The sequence below is a fragment of the Parasteatoda tepidariorum genome, chromosome 2, assembly GCF_043381705.1.
Source record: "Parasteatoda tepidariorum isolate YZ-2023 chromosome 2, CAS_Ptep_4.0, whole genome shotgun sequence".
In the NCBI taxonomy this organism is placed as follows: Eukaryota; Metazoa; Arthropoda; class Arachnida; order Araneae; family Theridiidae; genus Parasteatoda; species Parasteatoda tepidariorum.
This window is the reverse complement of record NC_092205.1, coordinates 46,679,323-46,697,183: the sequence shown is the minus strand read 5'-3', so window position 1 is coordinate 46,697,183 and position 17,861 is coordinate 46,679,323. Positions and strand designations below refer to the sequence as shown.

The following is a 17,861-nucleotide window of genomic DNA, read 5'->3' as shown; positions in this document are numbered from 1 at the left end:
TCATCAAAACAACGATTAACTATATATTCAATATCATTCAGCACCGAAAATGATGTTGCAATTGATCGGATTATAGTCAATAATTATCACAATCAAGAGAATTTTTCTAATGAATTTGCACTTAGGCACATAACTTAATGTAATTTTTATTTCTCTAACCATTGACTTCAAGCTATTTAGGTTCAGAGAAATACTCTTTAAAAGCGTAAGGTAAACAAAATAATCCCTTGGTTACAGATAATTATCAAACTTTAAATTTAGTGATCTCATCTTACGTTGATTTTACTTGCGCTGATCTGATGTATTCGATCAAAGATAAGAACTAATTCTTAATGAATGAAAGAAGATAAATACTAATAATAAAGGTCTTCGCAATAAACTTCTAATGAAACTCGTTTTTTATTAGAACTGTAAAAGAATCGTCGAAATTTTGTATGGAACAACGCACATTGCCAATTTATGGGAAAAATTTGTTTTTTCCGACATTCTTCTCGAAAAGACTCATCAAAAATTTTTGTTCCATTTTTAAGATTGGAAGTTACTTCTCGGACACGCATTGTAAAATTCTGGACCTTAGCACAAATAGTTCTGAAATTATTAAAGAGACACATAAACTCTTGTTATATAAATATATAACATAGATATATATACATATATATATAATATTATCTTGTTATATAATTTCGTATAACATCTAACGGAATTATATTTATCAACATTCTTCAGCAATTAAATAGTACTTCTGAAAAGATTCAAGTAAAGTTAGCTTAAAGTTTGGATATCATATGTTAATTAAGAGCGTTTATTTAATATTAGTTAATTATTTAGTCGCTTTTTGGAGATAAATACAAAATCACGCTAACTTTATTGGGATAAATTTTGTTATTTTTGTTTTCATATGAACTAATTTTTTCAACCAAGAACTAATCGAACTAAATTTAGTTGGACTAACTATATGCTTGAAGATTTGTGAAAGAGATTCTAGCATTTTTCAATAGTCTAGCAAATCGTTCTTATTTTACTTTTTGTATCACGAGGAAAAAAAAAACAAAGTGAGGTGATCACAGTAATTTTTACTTATTTTCCAAGAATTTTCATTATTTTCAGAACACAGAATTTTGCTTGCTTATGATCTACGTTCTTTAAAAAGAACTTATTTTAAGAAACTAATAACTAACATTTGCTAACGTAAAGTAGCTTTGTTTTTTTAATGTTCTTGTTAAACTAAACTCTTTCAGAAATGTCTATTTTAAAAAAAAGCAATGTATTACATTAAAAAAATATATGTATATGTAATGATACAACTTACTAAACCAATATTAATAAATTGAAATTTTTTTGAGAAAATAAGCAATAATAAAACAAAAATCACCAATATCAAAGATTTGGTTTATGTTATCTCAAACGTTAAATAGAAAAGTTTTTCAAAGGGCATAATTATTTGTAAATTTCTTATAATTTTCTTCTTTTTAGAAAAATATTGCTTATTCAATATAATTGTTTATTTTTCTGTACATCAGACTTGCTTTTAATCTTACCTTAAAAGCGTAAACTTACTAAATAATAACGTGTTTAGATAAAGTACCTGTTTCTCGCATGAACAAATTTTACAAATTACACGCTCTGAAAAATTTAATTATGTTCAGTGGGAATAAAAAAATTTTTATAATATAAATGCTAAATAATAAATGTTTAAAAATAAAAGTGTATCTTTTCATCGGATTTTGAATTATTTAACTTGATATTGATTTGTCATCTTATTTTTATTTACTACTTTATTTAAGGTTTTGCTTATTTTGCACAGGCTATAAAAATATAGAAAGACACTTAATACTTTTGTATTATACATTTTCGTGTTTGTGTGCTATGATTACATTGCCTTATTATTTTTGACTTAAAAGCTGCGAATAATTCTAATTATTATTATTTTGGTATGGAAACTATTCATGTTCACGGATTTTTAAATATTTACCCATCAGATTTTGAAATCATAGTGGCAAAGCTGATGGCTTATGCATTTCCATTCGCATACTGCACTTTCATTGCTTTATACTCAATTACTTTGAATTAAAAGTTTTTAATAATTCCAATTGTTATTATTCATGTATCGTTAACTTTCTGCTTACGGCTGGTACAACATGTGTACCAGACGTGATGGTACAACATAGAACACCGTAAGAAAAGGGGTAAATATAATATCTAACTCATGATCCTTGTAATGATTTTGTTTTAAAATATACTTAAGAGCTTTTGTTATGAACACCGCACGAAATAAATTTATGGAAAATTAAAAGATATACATTATCATATTCTTGAAATATTTGACTTACATTGTATTTATTTTATTTACATTTTCTTACTAGTTTCATGCGATTAATTTTAAAATACATAAGTGCACACTTAAAACGCGTACCATTATGCATTTTTATTTATTAACTGTCTCATGCGCAATAAATACAAATATATATATATATATATATATATAATCAAAAGATTTAGAAGCTCTTGACGATTTTAATTATTATTCGTGTCTCGTAAATTGATTTATGTACAGAGTAAAAATGTAAAAAATAAAAATATACTAACAAGTTTTATTGGTAATGCCACAAGTCAAACTTATTGAGAATAAAAACATATCTATTATCATCCGTCAAAGCTTTGTTTTACAAATTGCTTAACATATCATTGAGTGGCAGATTACTTAACTATCATTGTTGATTTTCTTCTCAACAAGACCTCATATGTTGCTGATTCGCAAGACTTGATTTCGACCCATTGTAAATCTTTTCGTAACATCTGTAATAAAATTTCACCGATATCTGTTTCATTGGAATCCGGATACATTTCGAATATTGCCCCAGCTGCGATACATCGAACAGAACAACATGGCAGAAAAATAAATTAAACTTGTATTAGATTTATGATTAAACCTTACAACCGTTGGTGTCAGTCAAAGTTTGAATGCGATGAAGTATTTGTGAGAAGAAAAAAGGCTCTAACGTACATTGTAGATTAAGGTATTGTTTTTAATGTGATTAAATATGCAGGAAATTTTTAATCATAATTTACAGAAGAAAAAAAAATTCTGTGTTAATATGCTAGTACAACTTTAAAATTAACGTTGTAAAAAATTTTCAGTCCTTGTAGTTGTTTTGATAAGTTCCTTTATTTTAATTGAAAAAAAAGTTAAAAAACTAAAAAAAAAACTTATATTTTTTTAAAAGAAAAATGAAATTTTTTGTTGCATTGTTTTCTGGTTTCTAATTGGCAACTTATGCTTTGAAATACTATGTATCGCCCCAGTACTTTGCTATGTACTATCGCTATGTACTTTGAATAATTATGCTTTTTTGAGAAATAATATTGTAATTTTTGACAAATATGTTACAACACCTCTAAGAAGTTCCCCTGAACCATGTAATCAAATGAGTTATTATGTTATTATTTTCGTTCTTTTCTTTTAAACTTTATTAATGCTAACGCATATCAAGAGTTTGGTTGATATTGTAGCATTTTTTTAGTCTTAAAAATCGAAATAGTAAATACAATTATTAACTTAAAAATTTTTAAAGAAAGTTCGTAATACTATTCACTTATTATATTTATTATAGTAGATGGAATTAGTAAAAGCATAGAATTAAAAGAATCGAAGAGAAATTATTATTATAACTGTATTTATTAATTTTATTAAGTTAACAAAATTAGTAAATACCAAAATTAGTAATTTATGAGTATTCTAAAATATATTCTTATAATCATATTTAATAATTTTATTTACTGTTCTAAAGTAAGTAGAATTGAAAAATACAGTGATAAAAACTCTAAAAATGTGTTCTTATATTTACTAATACTATTAGTTCAGGAAATATAATTAACAAATACAATTGTAAGAATACGTTCCTTAGAATCTTTTTTTTGTTGCTGCTATGAGTTATTCATTATTATTTTCGTTCTTTTGTTTTTAACTTTATTTACCCCAGTGTACATCAAACGTCAGGTTGATGATAATGTAGCCTTCTTTAGTATCAAATCCAGCACCGAAACGGCTTATCCCTACGCCTAGAAGAAAAATGTAAAATCTGTTTAACTATTTATTTGTATTCAGCAGATACTTTTAGAAATAGAAATAGTTGATGCAATTATCAACTTAATTCCAAAGAAAGTCCGTAATTCTATTTACTATTTGTATTTACTTTACTAGATAGAGTAAATAGAATTTGCAAATACATACAATTATAAGAATTCAAAAGAAAACATTCCAATAACTGTATTGACTCATTTCATTTGCTTTTATTAAGTTAACAGAATTAGTTAATACATTTTTGAGTATTCTGAAATATATTCTTATAATTGTATTTAATAATTTTACTTACAGTACTAAAATAAATAAAATCAGAAAATACAATGATAAGAACTTTAAAAATGTGTGTTCTTATATTTACTAATTCTATTACTCAAATGAATAGATTTAACAAATAGAATTATAAGAATACTTTCTTTAGAATCATTTTTTTTACTTCAATATAAGTATAAAACTGCTTCAAATTATTACCATCACAGAAAGGAATAAACGAAATTTCCTTGAATTTTTTAATTTAATAATTTTCTACAAAACACCATTTGAAGTAGAAAAAAAGGGTATTAAATTCATTCCCGGTCTTTGTTTATAGTTGAATCAAAATAAAATAACAAATAGGACCGGAAACTTGATCCTGTTCTTTCAATGTTACTTTGAATAAGCTAGGCATTGTCTCTTAAATACTCATAAGAAAAAATATAACAGCTCCAAATCATCTTCTCTATGTCCACAAGCTACAAATAATGCTGACCTTCACTGTTGATGGCACAGCGTTATGTGAGTATTGGCGACATTTAAATGGCGGGTATTGTCACCTCATTCGGTGAATTGAACGATTCATGACGTTTAATTCATAATTTTATTCTCTTGGCTTCAACTAAGGAATGTTCTCTGCGTAAAGGAGTCGTAAACAAACTCGACGAAGCATTCACTAATTGTTGGCCTTTAATTTTATTTATTATTTTTTTCTTAATTTTTTGTTGTCTTGACACAAAAGAGAGAGTAGTAGAGAGAGAGATTAATAGAGGTGAATTATTTCGCCCATCGATAACATTAGTACGTGTAGAGAAAAAAATTTTTTGTAATAAATATGTGTTTTTCATGGTAAAAAATGTGAACAGCATCATAGATTATTTGAATTATTCATTTTATTCCATCTAAAATAGATATTTATCTCAAGTTCCACTTGATTACTCTGTAAAAAATTCCGGATCAAATTACGGTATAAAGTACCGGCACTTTGGGAGCATCATCCACAAAATCCATTTTTACCGTAAAATAGTGTACCGTAATTTTGACAGTAATACTTATTTAATAGAGGGATTCAGTGAATTTACGGTAATTACCGTAAAAATTAAGGTATATCAGATTTGTTGTTTCCTAACATATTTCGGTATAAATGGATTTTACGGTAAAAAGCACCAGTACCTTGAGTGTCAGTACTTTTTATCGTATATTACCGCCACATTCATGGATAGTTTTGAACCAATGCGATTTTTTTATTCGATACAAAATATTTTTTCACAATCAATGGTTGAAATTTGTTTTTAACGAAAATATTTATTTCAATATTCCTTATTAATTTTTGACATTCCAGAGTAAAATAAAAGAAATTTTTATTCGTCTTTGAAAAACTTTGGATTTTTTTTGTAGAATTTTCTTGGGTTTCACAATAATCACAATAATTTTAGTTCATATTATTTTGATATAATTGAGTTAGAAACTCGTATTGTTTTTATAAACTTAAAATAGCGACATGATCATAGCAACTTTAATATTGGTATTGGTACTTTAGTGTAAATTAAACATTTTACTTGTAAACTTTTAGCAAAACTATTCCACTTAAATTTTTCTAGAAAATTAATAGATATTATAAAAATTTAAAACTTTTTATTAAGCTATTTTTCTTGAATTCGGTACTTTGTTTCAGTTTTTTCCCTCCAATTACATGAGCTTCATAAACTTTTTATTTTTAACGTTAATTATCTTTTTCTTTTTGTTCTAACTTCGAAATATCTTTTAAAGAACGTGTTCTTTGAAGTACAGCTTAACACGAATGTTATAATGCTTTTAATTAGTACATTAGTACATATATATATATATAAATAAGAAGAAAACTAAGTATTATTGCCAAAGTAATTATTATTATTTTTAAAAATTTGATTAGTAAAAATCTAAGTCTGACTTTAAGTTAATATTAATTTTTATAAAATATTTTCGCTTCTCAGTTCTTTACACTTCCATAAAACCTGCTCCTACAAAAGAATACAATAAAATTGCATGCCTACCTTTTGCTGCTTTGAAAAACATTCTATGAGAATTTAAACTTCTTTTTTTTTAATATCATTACCTAATCCACATTATCTATTACAAAATATAAACTTCTCTTTCAGAATCCATAATTACATTTACAATATATGCACCTTGCGCATTACTTCCTCATTGTGTACGCGCTTACACGTTTTCGTACATAATTATTTTAATAACTTTTTACCTCCCAACTAATATAACAATTCTATTAATTTGAGCCACACCTTTGAAATCCCCCGTCTAACGAACTTTGCTATTTGTTAATTTATTTATTTGCTACAAGATAGAAACAAGTTTAATTTTAGCCGAAGTAAATGTGACGTATTCGTACCGAAAACTAGATGCAAAGCTTCAGTGATTTAACTACGAAGCAATTTATAGAAACATGACACAGCGATCTAATATACTGATAACGCTCAAACAAATTACGTATGTTAATTGCTTTTTGTTTTTGTTTCAGCTTGCTTTCTGGAACTGTATGAACGAGAGTTTAGCGGGTAAGTTGAATTTGGTTTTTTCCAATTTTTTTAATGTTTATTTCTGCTTTCGTTAATTAGATTTATTCTTAGAACCTGATTGCTCATTATGAACCTGTTATGATTTTGTTAACTATAACAACGCCATAGATTACAGAAAACTTCCTATGGTAAAAATGGTTCTCTAACAAATTTTCTTTTATATTTTCTTAAATGAATACGTTAAGAGAAGCTATCACATTTTATGTAATTAACAAAATATTCCTGAATAACAATATCCGTTTGATGCAGAATTTTTATTAAGTATATTTTTCATACTTTTTTCATTATTTTGTATTAATTTAAGTCAAAATAAGTGTAAAATATTATATTCAGCATTTTAATAGTTTATGGTTATGAAATGGTTATCTCTTGACCTATGCTCTCTGTATGTATCTCCATGTGCCATGAATGTATCTCTTGACCTGTTAAGGCAGAAGCCTTAAAGGTCAAGAGATTCCAAACACGGCTTACTTCATAACAATAATTTTTAAAATTTGCAGTGATTTAGAATTAAAAGAAACAATTATCCATAATCGAAATTTCTTTAATTTACAAAATCAATTAGTGATAAATTTTTAAATATGAATGAAAAAAATTTCTTCAAGCAAATTATTTTGTATTTTAGTTCAAATATAATTCCGATAATCTAACATATTTTTTTACTAACTATTAACTTTTTTCTTATAATTAAAAAGTTCTAAAATATATTTTTGCTTGTAGTTAGAGCATCAGAAAAAAAAATTATGTAAAAAGGGACAACGGTGACCCATCTGCGTCAAAGGGCTACAACCCAAAAACATGTCTTATCAAATTTTAAAAAAAATTAATAAATAAATAATATTTTAAAGTGAGATAAAAAAAACATATTTTGAGAAGACAATGATCGAACCACAAATGCTGCTTTTTTAGAATCGTTTCCATTTGAAACTTATAATACCGGCTCACAAAGAATCTATCAAGGTTGCAGATTCTTGTAATAGGTCGTATGCATTTCAAAATATAAAAGATTACTTAAACTAATTATCGATATAAAATATTCGAACGGAACTTTTTGTATACTCATATAATTAGATTAGACTTAATCTGGGGTAAAACTTAAATTTTTAGTTGTTTTGAATTCAGAAGTTGCGTCGAAAGAAGTTGAAATTATAACTATATGAAATTAAAATTGTTTATAATTATAACATATTTAGCTTTTTTCGGGCTAAATATGTTATAATTTCAACAAAAAAAAATTTATTCTTTATTTTTTATAAATTCTATCTTTTCATTTGTTTTAATTAAAAGTGTCATGAAGTTCCTATGTAATGGGCAATAATTCATCTTAAAATAAGAGCAATTTAGGTAAAATATTTTATTTTTCCTCTTTTTTTATTTAATATTTTTATAATCAAAAAAGAGAATCTTTTCAAAGAATGTATATTTTTAAAAAATAGAATAGTTAAGCTGCTTAAAATGTATAAAATCGTTGTACAAAATGTACAAAATCGTTGATTTTGTCATCAATTTTTTATTCTGATAATGCAATTTTTTTCAACAATGACTAATTCTGCGAAATTAAAGGAAAATTCAGTGTTTTTTTTATGAATCAACCTAACATTAACTTTGGTCTGAAAAAATTTGCATTTGAATACATATTTAGCTGTGAAACCATACTGGTTCAATATTTTTAAAATGTCTGGGCAAGTTTATGACTTAAATATTAGAAGACAACAATTTTATTGGTGTCGGATTTGTATGTTGTGCATTTTATTTAGGAATGACAGTAGAATTTGATATAATTATAATATTTTGTAGAACTAAAAACGATGAAAGTTAAAATCTATATTTTCCGTGCCTGAGATGTGATTCTTCATTAGAAATTGATAAATTCCAAAGATACAATTAGTATATTTATTTGTGGGCAAATAAAAGAAAATAATTAAAAGGAAAATTAAATTTGAATGAATTAAAACCGAATTTTTTAACGTTGAAAAAAATCAAACTGAAATCTAAGTACTTTTTTGGTTGGAGGCAGTCTTATACATTTGAAGCAACACCATCTAATAAAACCCACAAAATTTATGAGCAATGTTAAATTATGCTTTCATGATAAAATATTTATGAACAATGTTAAGCTAAAAAGTTAATCAAATTTAACTTAAGTTACTGACAGACATCTTCGATAATCTTATTTCATAATAATTCAAAATATATTCAATAATAATAATAAAACGTTACAAACAGTTATTAGAAATTCCGCTTCTGCGTGACATTATATTTAGATAAAAAGAAAGATTTATAGTAATTGTTTTTAAATTTTTTCATTCCCGCATTTAGTTCTATTGATGCAGATAAAAATTCAAAGAATAAAATTGACAGCACAGAATGGGTTATGTTTGTGTTGGACCTATCTTTGAAACTCTATTTAGAATTTTTTTAAACTTCATATTTTTAGTCATAATTATGAATAGTTTCAACTCATTTACATGAATATTCAGAATCAAGAGTCCTTGTGAATTTGCTACTTTTGTGTTCACAAACCAAAGTACTACTTAAAATAATTTCTATTTTTGGGGAAAACAAAGACTGTAAAACTTCTAAACTTTTTTCCATTACTTAATTGCTAAAAAACGATTTTTTATTGCATTTTAATTAAAACATCTCTTTTGTGCCCCATTACATTGGGCAAATTAACAATCTTCTTTTTAAGACACATATTTTTCATTCATGCTTTGAAACCGTTTCCTAATGAGTTTTAGTATTTTTAATTATATTCAATAGTTCAGTTAAATTTCCGTAATAAAAAATTTAATAAATCTTTTCTTCGATTTCATTCAGGTCATCGGGTTCATAGATCTGGTCTGACTTCGTCAGGCCAGAAGAGGATAAGCAACAACAACAACTTAATAAAATTATGATCTCTAATTATTCAAAATAATAATAATTATTCAGAAGACAACTGACACTAATTCTGCTTTCTAATTATAAATATATCACAATTCATAGTTATAGATTTGCATTATGATCGATAACAATCTTATGAATGCTTTTACGTACAGTTTTATTATTATTTTTTTTTTAAATCTTTCCTTTTAATGTAGGCAGTAATTTGAAATTAATCTCGGTATTCTCAATAAATTAAACTTCCTTTAATAGATGGCAGCACCATAACTTAACTTGAGTTTAATAATATCAAAATTTTTCTCTTTTTTTCCCACGAATGCATTTGAGATTATGACAATAATATTTATTTAAAACTAATTTTGAAATGAATGAGTGACTGAAATTTCGAATAAAATTAAGAAATTTGAATAAAGAAATATTTTTGGCCAGGATTATTTTTTCACAAAAAAGTGTTTTTGGTCATATTTTATATATTTTGTTCTAGAAATTGATAAGGGAAGCGGTTGGATCGGCAGACCATGTTGTGGTATTCCTCAATCTGAGAAGTGCAAATTAGCCTGTTTACAGGTAAGAAATACCTCTACATCCCTTACCTATATTGATTTTTTTTTTTTTTTTTTTTTTTTTTTTTTTTTTTTTTTTTTTTGTTTGCTGATATAATTAAAATAGGAAGCAACATTGCACCTCGTGACACCTGAAACTTTCTTCTCGAATTAGAAAGTAATGAAATTTTTTAAAATTTTGTTTACTTTTGTATAAGATAAAGTATTAAATATTACATTCACTCAAAATAACTTATCTGCTTTGTTTAAGTAACATTATTTAAATTGCTTTACTTGCATATATTTTTATCAACCTTTTTAAAATAGTGGCTTTCATACAAACGTTGCGAGTTTTTTTTTAAATTTTAAATAACATAGGAAGTTTTCTTATGAAAATTAAGAAAAAATCTTTATTTCTAAACAAAGTCTTTAATGGCTTAAAATAATTGAAAATTCCCCATTAATTAATGGCACGTTGCATGATAACACTTTTGCTCTACCAGAGAGAAATTTGCTGTTATTATATACTGACATTTATTTAAGCACAGTAATGTCGCTGTATTACTGTCTGATTTTCTTTACATGGTTTTATCTCAGCGGTATATGCGTCATTATATATTACTTACAGACTGTATATGCCTATTTTTTTAATAATTTTAGTTTTTCATTTTGCTTTTGTTTATTTATTTATTTGCAGCCTTAATTGAGTCCCTGTATCTTTTAGGCCCAGTCTGTTTTAGATCTTACTATAGCTTGCCGTAAAAGTGATGAAATAGCTTTTTACACTTGCATTGAAAAACAAGAAGGTGAGTGTAAAATTGATATCCAACTTTATTAAAATTAACAATGCTGTAGTTAAAAAAAAAGCATTTTTACATTAGCTTTTTCCTTAAAGGCTCACTTTTTTTCCCTTTATTTAAAATCGCTTTATAAAAAACATTGTTTTTTCTTCTGTAATTCTTTTTGTTTACTGCTTTTAATTTTATTATGACTTTCAAAAGCATTTGCAAATTAAAATAATATGAAAATAATCCATATATTTGATTATACAATTTTCTAAACTCTCATTACTTTTTGAACAAACAGAATTATTGTCAAAAGTATTAAAATTGGTCCAGATACAATTTTTTTAATCAATATTTTATGATGTGGGGACCGATTTGAGAAAGTCGGAGCCAGCAGATTATTAAACTATGATAAGTCAGATATTTTTTGGCCCATTTGGATGCAATTTTCTACAATGTTCACTAAAAAACGTGTAGTTAACATAAAATTAAGACAATTTTGATAAATTAATCAAAGTACCGGGTCAAATGCACACAAACAGCCAGGTCATACCAGGTAAGCATCGATGACATTTCCAGTCATGATGTACTGTACCACTGCTTACAGTTTAACCCATAAATTCAGAGACATTATTCATCTCCTGTATATTCATTTTGTGGCTTATCATTATCCACATTTGTTGCTTGGTATTATTTTACAATGAGCACTACATTTAAAAACTGAAATTATTTTTCAAATCTTCTAAATGGATAAAAATATAGATTTTAACAAATTCTACACTCTGCTCTGAATAACTTTTAACCTATTTTTGAAAATTTAAATACTAGGATGCAATCGTGAGGGCCCCCGCCTAAGTATAACTTCCTAAAATGCAAAAGAAATCGGATGAATAGCTTCTGAAAAATGACATATATATTTCAAAAATGATATATATATTTCAAAATATATTCAAAAATATTTCAAATATATATGACATATATATTTCAAAAATATTTATTTTTGTGCATTTTCATTTCCTGGAACTATTTACTATTTTATTTATTTATTTATTTATTTTTTTATTTAAAAACATTCACTTTAAGAAAAGTAAAATACGCAAATAGTAAAAATGACGTCTTAGGAGTTCAAACATTTAATAAATTTTCGGTCTGAACTACGGGGAACAAATCTTCCAGATTGCGGTTGCATCCTATGCTTTGGGAGTCATAAATCCAAATTCCATCAAAGAAAAAAAAGGGGGATAAGGTTAAATATTTCTGAACATCCCTAAGGTATCTTATAAGCAAATTTTAAATGGGCCTCTCAAATCAAAAAGATAGAATCTATTTAATATGTAAATATCCAATCATTAGGTCGAAAACTTTTTAGGGTGTTTAATGTTCTTGTTATTATGAGCTCTGTGCATTTGAATCTTACTATTTTAATCTTTATTTATGTCCAGCTGGTGAGAGATGTTGCAAGAATGCTCAAACGGAAAACTGCTTAGAAGCTTGCAAGAATGTCTTCTCTGATGCCTTCACTCCAACCAAAGTCGTAAGAGACGCTTACCACAAACACTGTTCAGAAGGTAATCCTCGTATACAGCAGTGCATCCACACATACATCAGCGTCACTCCAGCAGACAATCCATTCAAAAGTAAGAAGGGTTTATATTTCTCCTCCAGTTGTTTTAGAATATTGTTTAATAGTAACAAGATATCGCCCATTTGTATATATTGCTCTTCCTTATGGTATAGGAAAAATAAAAACACTAATTCCTGCTGCCTAAAGTGGGAAAAATCTTAAAACCTGTTTGATTTTATATTGTTAAAACCGGCGTTGAACAGCCGATCCTATTCTGAGTTTACAACTATCAGTGTTAAACTCCATAGCCTTGTCATTTTAAATACAATCCAGAAACAAGGGAACCCCTGCATCAAGCATTGGGAGAAATTTGCCTTCGTGGGGAACTTTTTGATGGAACTAATCCGCATTTTGCGTTACATGGAGAAGAAAACCTTCCATGGTTAGATTGACAGCAAGGGGACTCTAACCCATCATCCGTCTACCACTGAGGATATTTTACGTCAGCACTGTGGTCAGTGCAAGCCTCATGCAGAATTCATTTCGACCAGCCATCGCTGGTATTCAAACCGAGGTCACCTCATTGGGAGACGAGTGCTCTATCCCCTTAGCGTACCAGGCTCAAACCTGTTTGATTAATGGAAGAAACAGAGAGGAGTTGAAAGAATTGATTATTAAAAAACGTCTCCAAGTTTCATAAGGAAATCAAACTCGTTTTGTATCCCACCTTTCTCATAAGTGATTCGGCAGTTTTTGTTTCCTGACTTCAATATTAAATTGTAACCCCTATGTAGATACTATTTTGCATACATTTTTGACAAAGATTCTTAAAATAGATATAATAAGGGTGGCTATTGCGAAATAACAGGCTATTAATCAATGTCTCATCTATAATGATAAAAATTAAACCTAAGGAAACACACATTTCTTGCTATAGAATATCAGGTCAAAACACAAAGTGTGACGGTGTAAGTTAATATAATAAAATATATTTAAAAAAAAGTATAAGATATGTCTGACTTATCACCCAATCATTAGAGAACTCGAAATTAGAAGAAGTACAAATTTATTATAATATACAATAAATTCAAACAGATTTTATATGATTCATTACTTTTTATTTTCAGACATGCATTGTTGTGAAAAATCTCCTAATTTGCGATGTCGGACTGTGTGTAAAGAAGCACTAAGAACTGAAACAACCGATCAAGATATCATTGATGTCCTCAGTAGGAGTGAATGTGGAAATCCACTTCCACAAGTAAGATTTGTTTTCCTAGTTAACTAGGCTTTAGAGCACTAAGCTAGTTTGTAAATACTGAATTGAACTATGCTTTCGTTCACTTCAGTGTTTACGAACTCGGAGGAAAGGTAAGGCATATCAAAGATTGAAAGTCATCGTACGCCTCTCAGTGATCTCTTATTATAAGTTCTGGCTCCTTTTGAACCGATACTTTTATTAACGAAAGTCATCTTAATTTTATATCTTCAGGGCCCGACTTAGCCCAGGGCAAAAACTTCTTTGGGGACCCTTCTCTGCTTCACTATACTTCAGTAATGAAGAATCGAACTTTATATGGATGTATTTAAATTTTTGGCCTCATTATATATATTTAACAATAAATTTTACTAGAACATAAAATAGCAAGAAAGGCCCCTTCCTCCAACGGTCAGACGAAGTATCGTTCTGTCCATTTTATTGATTTTCTGACAATTTTATGTTCGTCACGCCGAATGTAGTTTTCTGATTGTTAACTTTGTCACCTGGATGCGAAAATTCATATCCTTATCCTTGCTGACATTAAAGCGGAATTCAGTTAAATTTTTGCAATGACGATGGCTCAATTAAGCCAATCAGAAGCCCATATTTTTGTAAACATATCGCATTTCGCAATATGTAAAAGTACAGGCTTTTCATTAACCAAATTTGTCATTGCGAAAATTTAGTCGAAATCCGCCCTAGAAAACCATGGATTTACGAAATATATATTTTTTGCGTTCACTATAGATTAATGAAGAAGCTAACTTAAAACTGGTGGATTTTACACTGTATATTTTGTTTAAAATATTCATTAAAGAAGTATTTTCTATTCGATTTGAGGGCCCCTTCTGATGTGGGGGCCCGGGGCAGCTGCCCCTTACACCCCTGAATTAGTCAGGCTCTGTATATCTTTCAATGATTTTCATCGAAAATTGCATTTAAACAGGCTAAAGTGCCGATATTTAACCCTTTAGTAACCGAATGAGTGAGCTATATAAATTTGTCACCAAATCAATACAAACATCTATCCTGAGCCGATTTGAATACCATTTTTGGCTATAATCATTGAAAGATATTAAATTAAGATTGTTTAGATGCATAAAAGTGTTGGTTTAAATGCGCATGAACAGTCAGTCCATATAATGGAGAGGCTCCTTTCTACTTCCGATTATATTTTCTGTCAAGGGTTGCTCTGCAATTTTCAATCCTTATGATGTGCTTTATTTCTCCTTCCCCCTCCAAATTTGTAACCGCTGTACTTTTTCACTCTGCTTATTTCATTTATGAATTTATTATATAAATGTAACATTTTTATATATTTCTACAAGCTGCTGAAGGAGGGTAAGCTAATTTTTATCTATTGTAATTTCATAACTGAAGTGCTTAGAGGAAGAACGTGTTAGATAACGTTTAAGTGAATTTGAGGAAACTAGCTTAAAACTAGCTATGTACAGAAACCCGTTAGAAAAATTTCATTGAAAACTGATTTTTAAAAACTTAATGGGAAAAGACAATGTTTTAGACTCAATGTGAGATGTTCCGCAATTGCCGCTCTTAGTATATATTTTCTAGAATCTTTCTTAAAAAGTGAGTAAAAATATATATTTTTGAGGTCACATCAATATTTAAGCGAGGAATAACATTAGAATTAGATTAATCTCTATTGAGGAAGACGCTATTAAAAACATCAAAATCGTTAGATTGTCATATAAAAAGCCAAGATGTTTTGGTGTTTCTACTCCTGCTTTCCTCAATAGGGATTCGTCAGATTTTGATAACATTTTTGCTTTTTCCTTTGATTTACTTCATTTCTGTCTAGAAATATACATATTAGAGGTAGTTATTATATTGCACCCCGAATATATAACCTAGGGAGTTGAATGTTTTCAAAATATCACTTAACGTGTTCTTTTATTAAACTCTACAGTTTATTTCATTTTTTTTCTTCATTTCAAGCTTAATATTTTTATTAATTTTCAGTAGAAATACTTGGTATAGTATTGATATATTCTTTTATTTTAATCTTAATGCGCTTGGTAATTTTAGACATATGTGTAATTTAAATTAATAAATAACAACCTATAAAAGGAGTGTCACTAATAAAAACGATTAAATTTCACATCTCAAAAAGAATCCCCCGATTCGAAATTGGTATTGGTCTTAATTACAATCGGTTCTGAAGTATTTATTATACTAATTATACAGAAATCGTTATCCCACTTTCTGAATTATTATACCTTATTCAAGTTCGGATCGTTTCCATCGTTTCGGATCGTTTCCATCCAATCATTAAGGTAATCAAGCTCTTAATTATTTTAATACTGAGCATAGCTTTAATAATGACCTGCGATTAACGGTTTTTTCTTTCCCGCTTAAATATCAATTTATCTACACTAATGTTTATATAATGTACTCTATTTGCTTTATTTCATGAAACAAGAAAAAAAAATTTCCTTTCATTAAGAGTTTTTCTCTTGTAAAGATTAGATTTAAAACTTTGCTAATATTTTATTTTGTTATCTAGCTAAACAAGTTCACACAAATATATTTATAAAAGAAACGTTGTTTTTTTTAATTGTATAGATTACTTATGAATTCTTCACTAAAATATTAATTACTCAGGATAGGTTATGGCAATGTTTCCTAATCAATTCAGCAGCCAATGAACCTGGAGGTTCACTTATTCAATCAGAAAAAGTCGGAATGGACAGTGCAAAGTTGCAGTGTTGTTTTCGAGCTGCCACAGTCAACTGCCAAAGACTTTGCATTGAGGTAAGTCTTTACGTGTATCCTGGCATATTGCAATAAATATGTATCCTGGCATATCTTTTTCTTTAAGATATCGCTAATTATTGTTTTATTAATGATTTCAGACTTTCAGTAATCAGTGGACAAGCAGTTGGAGTGATTTTGACCGCATTTGTCAGTATCAATTGGCTGAGTCCGAAATGATAAGATGCTTGACTGAAGGTAAACTAAATAGCTTAACATTCAGCTTTCAGATAAATGTAAATTTTTATTTAAAAAAAAAACAAAAAAAAACGTAAAATATTAATTACTATTGATAACTGACTTTTACAAAATCTTTTTTACCAAAGCAATAAAATTCATGAACATCTATTTTTTACATAATTTAGCTATCAATTGCTCAATTAACCGCCACTCATATCTTCGATATAGATTGTGTGTTTAGTGGCAATTTATCACTTTCATGATATTTTTTATTTACTCTCGTATGTAACTTTCCAATTACATTGATGGAAAATTAAAAAAATAAATAAATTAAACAATAAAAATACAATCGTATGAGATTGATAAATACAGGACTTTTCAAAAATTTAGACATGTTTACTATTTTTTCTGCATTGTTTTGATTTATCTAATACAAGGTATACTGTGTTATGGCAAATATTTTAGTTTTAAATACAAGGCTTTCCCATTAGTTACAATAGCTCTATTGTTTATGACATATTGTATTACTTTTTATAAAGGATTCTTATCGAATATTTTAACAAATATGTTTTGAATGATGCCATTGATAAATACATGACTTTTTTGTAAATTTAAATAGCTTTAAAAAATTTTGTCAACTCTTTATTTTTTTAATGGAGTCTTTTCTGATAATGAACTACATATACTATTTAACTGGAGGCAGTGTTGCATTTATTTTGACAATTTTTTAATGTAAGATTTTTTAAACAAATTATTTAGTGTGATTTTATTTATATGTATTTTATAGATATCATTGATAAATACATGACTTTTTTATAAATCTAAATAGCTTTAAAAAAAAAATTTTTTTTTGGGGGGGGAGGGATTTGTTTATTTAAATCTGAAAGAATAGGGTAAACTTAGTGCTATATAGACTAAAGTGGAAAATAATGTAAGGTAAAGTAGAAAACAATGACATGAATAAT

The 17,861-nt window shown here is 27.5% G+C and overlaps 1 protein-coding gene across 1 annotated transcript in view; it reads left to right on the top strand.

Annotated features, from left to right (window-relative positions):
- LOC107453496 (reversion-inducing cysteine-rich protein with Kazal motifs) overlaps window positions 1–17,861 on the top strand; it is an 83,955-nt gene that overhangs the window by 51,683 nt on the left and 14,411 nt on the right. Inside the window, exons 4-10 of the mRNA XM_043038986.2 lie at window positions 6,849–6,885; window positions 10,277–10,359; window positions 11,059–11,140; window positions 12,562–12,756; window positions 13,811–13,944; window positions 16,567–16,716; window positions 16,818–16,914. Of these exons, the coding sequence (XP_042894920.1) occupies window positions 6,849–6,885; window positions 10,277–10,359; window positions 11,059–11,140; window positions 12,562–12,756; window positions 13,811–13,944; window positions 16,567–16,716; window positions 16,818–16,914 (778 nt within the window). The remainder of the gene's footprint in view (window positions 1–6,848; window positions 6,886–10,276; window positions 10,360–11,058; window positions 11,141–12,561; window positions 12,757–13,810; window positions 13,945–16,566; window positions 16,717–16,817; window positions 16,915–17,861) is intronic.